This window comes from Hippocampus comes, unplaced genomic scaffold, assembly GCF_001891065.2.
Source record: "Hippocampus comes isolate QL1 unplaced genomic scaffold, H_comes_QL1_v1.1 scaffold154, whole genome shotgun sequence".
Lineage (NCBI taxonomy): Eukaryota > Metazoa > Chordata > Actinopteri > Syngnathiformes > Syngnathidae > Hippocampus > Hippocampus comes.
Window position 1 is genome coordinate 319,528 of NW_017806278.1, and position 5,697 is coordinate 325,224.

A 5,697-nucleotide genomic window follows, 5' to 3' on the forward strand; every position below is an offset into this window, starting at 1 on the left:
GCTGCCAACGATGATCATTTTTAAGCAGCTGACTATGGAAATAATTTCATATATCTTTTCCCATGTATATGATTTGCATTATTCTATTTAAAGCCGAGCGGGCTGCAGTATTTCTCCTCGTAATTACGCAAATGCGCATCAAGATCTCTCTTTGTCTGGCTTCTTATGTGTTTCAGCGTAATTTCGTTATGCAAATGCATTTATCATGCTCATAAAAATATGGAGATTTTAACCTGAAGAAATTTTGCGTTTTTTTTCTGCGGGGGTTTAGCGGGGGACCACGTCAGCGGCCTCACCCGGAGGCTCCCGGCGGCAGGGACGCAGAAGCAAACCCCCACCTACTCATTGGCCAGCAGTTTATAGTACGGTGCGGCGCATATAATTACAAAATTGATTTTTCTTCATAAATCTGAGCATGCGGCTCTTAATCAGGTGCGGTCTGTAGCCCGGAATTTACGGTATATAAGCTTAATATTTTGTTCTGAACTCTGCCACCGTGAAACAAAACTTGGAGGGCAAAGGCACGGTTAATGCAAATATAACACAACAGCACAATTTCTTGGACCCTTTTATTCATTCCGTGTATGGTGTGAAAGCCAGCACACCAAAAACAAACTTCACATCAAAAGCGCATCAAATTTTATACTGAAGAGCGTCTACAGCAGATTTCTGCGACATTATGATTTTTTTGCAGAATTTTATGTTTTGCAAATTTCCATTGTTCACGAGTGAAAATCAAAATGATGACACTTATGGAAGATTGGTTTTGCAAATAGTAATGTTATTTATCCTCTCAGAGGAACACCTTGAGTATGTTTTCTCTTTTTTTTTTGCAGACGAGATGGAACCTCAGGTCCTGAAAGAGTCCAAGGCAGAGGAGCAAATAGAGACCTTCATCGCATTTGCCAGGGTATACAGCGGGGTCGTGAAGAAAGGACAAAGAATATTTATCCTCGCACCAAAGTATGATCCTGCCCAGGGCCTGAGCATGGTAAACAAAATATTCGTACAAAAGCAGTAATAATGGTCAAGAAAAAAGGAAAAACAACCAATGCAGTGTTTCTTGAATTGTTGAAAAATAAATTCTTGTTCATGCTGAAAAAAAATGTAATCTGAAAATTGAAATATTGTTTTTATCATCTTCCAACAATGGGTAAACAGACTGGTTCACAGGTTATGTATTGTATTGTGTCATGGTTACTTACTTCAGTGGTGCGAAACACTGGCTGGCCTAAGGATTTTTAGTAGTTGCGCAGCTCTATTCCACTTTGAAATATCTCGGGAATTGTTTTTTTTTTTTTTTTTTTGGACACAAACTGGCTTACCTTCGGTCTCTTCAGTTGCACACATCGAGCCTGGCAAAAAATATATGCATTATTCTTCTTATTATTATCATTGAAGTGTTTGTGTGCAAATGCACTGTGCAAAAACAAAAGAAAAGGCTCACTGACGACCCTAACGAATATTTAACAAAGCGGCTCTATTCATCACCTGAGTCTATGAAAATTGGGAGCCACAAAACCTCAAATAACGTCTCTTGGAGCCATACCCCGAACCTACCAGGAAGTCCGTTACTTTCACTTTCTTTTCAAAATGTGTCTCATTTTTTTACCTTTTAAAGAGGCCATACTTTATGGAACTCCTCAACGAAATTCAAATCTGATGTATGTCAAACTTTGGCTGGTTCATCTAAAGTTAGTGAAAATGAAGTTACAGAAAGCGTTTCACTTCATCAAACGCTGTCGTCATTGCGACACAAAAGAAAGTTGTTTTTGAATGTCTAAAAATGCACAAAAAACCGATGAAATTCTCAAGAGGTTTTCGCTTCAAAAAGTGTTGAAAAGAATGGTGTTTCTTCGGTAGTTCTGAATCAAGGGACAAGTAATTTTGTTGTCAAGCTATTGTGCCATTTAAAAAAAAAAAAAAGAAATTCCATTGTGCTAGCCCCGAATGTGTCGGTATCCCAATGTGCCAATACCTCAAAGTGGCCTGGGATGCAACTCTTAGCTCCTTGCAGCTCTAGTTAAATCTGTAATGTCATTTTGTTGACCAATAACAACAAGACTCAATGTGTTTTAAAAAATAAAACCAATGCTAAAATGTCTCCTCTTGTTGTCGACCAAAGTGAGACGTGACGAAATGTCCCAAATTTCACGAAACGTCGTGTGTTAATAGTTTCCTGGGTCCCGACGTCTTTTGCTCAATCCCGACTCGCTGTATTTGGATCAGAAGAATCCACTGGGGTAGAACTTGGTTCGCACAATTGAACACTGAGAAAGGGACCGGCCAGCTGAGGATTGTCTTTGGAGAAGAAACCAAATTTGGATCCATTTTTGTGACATCGACGTGGAAAAGAAAACTGTGTCATGAGAAAACTAAAGACGCAGGAACGCAGTCACAAAATCACAGGGAAAAAAAAAAAACAAAATAACCTGAAGAGACATATTAAAGCAAGTGTTTTTGCTTGACAACTCATGTTTGTGTACTTGTTCCTTCTCTTGTGCCTTCCAGCTGCCTGAGCAATGCAGTCCTTCTGACAGTTTACCTGAGGTGCCTCATCTGTCCTGTTGTTTCATTGAAAACATTTACCTGCTCATGGGCAGAGAACTGGAAGAGCTAGAAGAGGTGCCCTCTGGCAATGTGCTAGGTACAGTAGACAAGTATATTACTTTTTATCACCTGTTTAATGATGCGAGTACAAAACATTGCAAACAACACAATGATCGTATTTATATTTATGTAACAAACAAGTGCAATGAAAGGAGAATCAAACTGTTTGTTTACATGGACAGCAATGGAAATGAACCCTTTGAGGGACAGCGGCTATGACAGTGGACAGTTTGTGTTATCAGGTTACAGGGTGCATGAAAGGGTTAAATTAAACTGTCCTACAAGATTGCTAGACTTGTCTTGATAGGATCACATGACCGAAAATGATTAGATGAAGATTTATTTGTTCGATTTTCTTCATTCGAAAGGGGAAGTCAAGTCAAAAATTTTCTTTACAGTATGATCTATTCATATTCACGAATCGAAATGCGTTGTTCTGATTAATGTTACATTTATGGAAGGTAAATTAAGCAGCAAAACCGTCCATCTTATCCATCTCAGGAGTTGGCCAATTTACCACTTGCTGTTGACTGAAAATGCCAGGCACTTGGACACTGTGATGTCTCTCTGTCCCCTCTTTTCTTCTTTTCTGTCACTCCTCACTGAAACCTTGTTCTGTCCAAGAGAAAATTTCAATAAATCCCCATCATAATGCAAAAGGCCACAGTGGCAATATAAAATAAAAAATTCACCGTTGCACACAAAAACTGTTCCGACATAAAAGGGATACAGATCCTCCTTTCCGGCCACCCGGTGATCCAGTGGTTAGCGCATCGACCTCACTGTGCAGAGGTATCTGGTTCAATTCCAGCTCCAGCCTCCCTGTGTGGAGTTTGCATATTCTCCCCGGGCCTGCATGGGTTTTCTCCGGGTACTCCGGTTTCCTCCCACGTTCCAAAAACATGCTTGGCAGGTTAATGGAACACTCTAAAGTCGAAATTGTCCCTAGGTGTGAATGTGAGCATGGCTGGTTGTTCGTCTCTCTGTGCCCTGCGATTGGCTGGCAACGGGTTTAGGGTGTCCCCCGCCAACTGCCCGAAGTTAGCTGGGATAGGTTCCAGCACCCCATGCGACCCTTGTGAGGATAAAGCGGATCAGAAAATGGATGGATGGATAATATGAAAGTATTTTTTACTCTACAGTTGCTTGCATGTTACTTATACTTTCTCTTGGATGTCTCAGGAGATGATTCAACACCAACAGCAACACCGGAATGATTGTCACTCGCTGTAATTACTGTCAAACGTTTTACTCTCAAACCATGGCTGGCGGAATGTGATGTACAGCAGAGCACTAAATTCCAAGATAACCCAGTCAAGTCTCATGATTAGACAGAAATGAGGAAGTATGAATCGGAAAGAAATCTTTATGCTCTGCATCTGCCAAGAATTGGTTTCCATCCAGTAATGTAATCACTTTGTTGACAATTTTGTGGGGCATATGATTAAGAGATTTTGCGTGGCATGTATGAGAAGAGAGTCCTTCCCATTATCTTCACAACAGAACTTTGTGACAATTGTGATAGCAGATTCGTCATCGGTGCAAATTTTTTTTTCTCCGTATTTATTTTTTAAAAATGTCTTTGTTTATACATTAACCCCATGCTTTTACAGGTATTAAAGGTCTCGAAGATGTTATTTTGAAGTCAGCTACAATTTCCACGACTCCTGCTTGCCCACCCTTCACCCCACTCAACTTTGAGGCATCCCCCATTGTACGAGTCGCCATAGAACCAAAACACCCAAGTACGTATGTTAAATTCGTGTGGTCTTAAAAAAAAATGTGTGTGTGTGTGTGTGTGTGTGTGTGTGTGTGCGCGCGCGCGCGTGTGCGTTTGTATATATATATATATATATATATATATATAAAACTCTACAACGAAATCATGTTTGCAGGGAGACATTTTTCACAACAGGGGGTTTTTCACTGTAGCAAATTTGATCTCAGATGTAAGCACACACACACACACACACACACACACACACAAACAAACGTATGTGTACACGCACACACAAACGTATGTGTACTCTATTTTTATTCCAATAGTGCATAAGTATGAGCACACACTTATTTGACACTTCATATTGTCGGTGTAGAAAGAAAAAAAGGGAAAGAAATTGCGAAATTTACAATCAGCATTCACTTTCACTTACATCAATTTCTTGGATAATGTCTTTGATTTCGCTTGCTCCGTCTTTCATTTTGATTACTTTTACCCTCTCTTCCAGCATCAAAGCTCGTCTTGTCTTAGCTGCTTGACATCCAAAGGTCCGTTTTGTAGCCATTTTAGCAATGCAACGTCCATGATCGTCTGAATCTAACAACAACAAATACTTCCTGGACCCGGTGGCTTTTCTTTCCACCATCTCACTGTCTCTAACTCGACCGTCTCTAACTCGACCCAAGACAGCGTTGCTCAGCTGATGTCATGCAATGAACTTTTAAGCCAGCCACAGGGCGCTTCGTAGTCCTCGATGGCCATAGTTAGCTCTCGAAGGCTAAAAACCTTACGCTAACTGGAGCGCTTCTCTCTCATTCGGGCTCCAGTTAGCATAAGGTTTTTAGCATGATAACAAGTAAAGCATTCGAGGAAACGTTCGTTTATTTGAATGTCTGTCGAGCCATAAGCAATTTACTCTTGAGCAGCTAATCGGATGCATTCCACTCTATCTTCTACGGACCTAACTTCAGTATCTACACACATAGACAGTGAGGTCCCTCTTGGCCAATCGGAGGCCAAGATGATGCTCGGTAAGCCAATGGCAGAGCAGCTATGAGTATGTTGGGTTCAGGAAACTTGCAGCTGTGACGAATTTTTCGTCGTATGGGGGCCAGGAGAATGGAGTAGATTTCATTCTAGAGGAGTTTCACTGTATACATACTTCGAAACCCACAGTCACGGTTGACCACGAAACAACTAGTAGCTCAGTGTTCCAACATCCACAAACGGCAATTGCTGTCACAACTTGAGATTGACGAGGTACAACGCAGGGTCCACGGTGAAGGACCCCAGGCTGCCAGATCAGAGGAGGATGTCATACCAGAGATTGGGAGGCAAGCCCCAATGAATGCAGATGATGAGATTGG

The 5,697-nt window shown here is 41.1% G+C and overlaps 1 protein-coding gene across 3 annotated transcripts in view; it reads left to right on the forward strand.

The window, feature by feature from the left end:
- Positions 1–5,697, forward strand: part of efl1 (elongation factor like GTPase 1) — a 79,101-nt gene that overhangs the window by 41,821 nt on the left and 31,583 nt on the right. For all 3 annotated transcript variants that reach the window (XM_019857851.1, XM_019857850.1, XM_019857849.1), the window contains exons 14-16: positions 837–991; positions 2,512–2,647; positions 4,224–4,355. In XM_019857851.1, the coding sequence (XP_019713410.1) occupies positions 837–991; positions 2,512–2,647; positions 4,224–4,355 (423 nt within the window). The remainder of the gene's footprint in view (positions 1–836; positions 992–2,511; positions 2,648–4,223; positions 4,356–5,697) is intronic.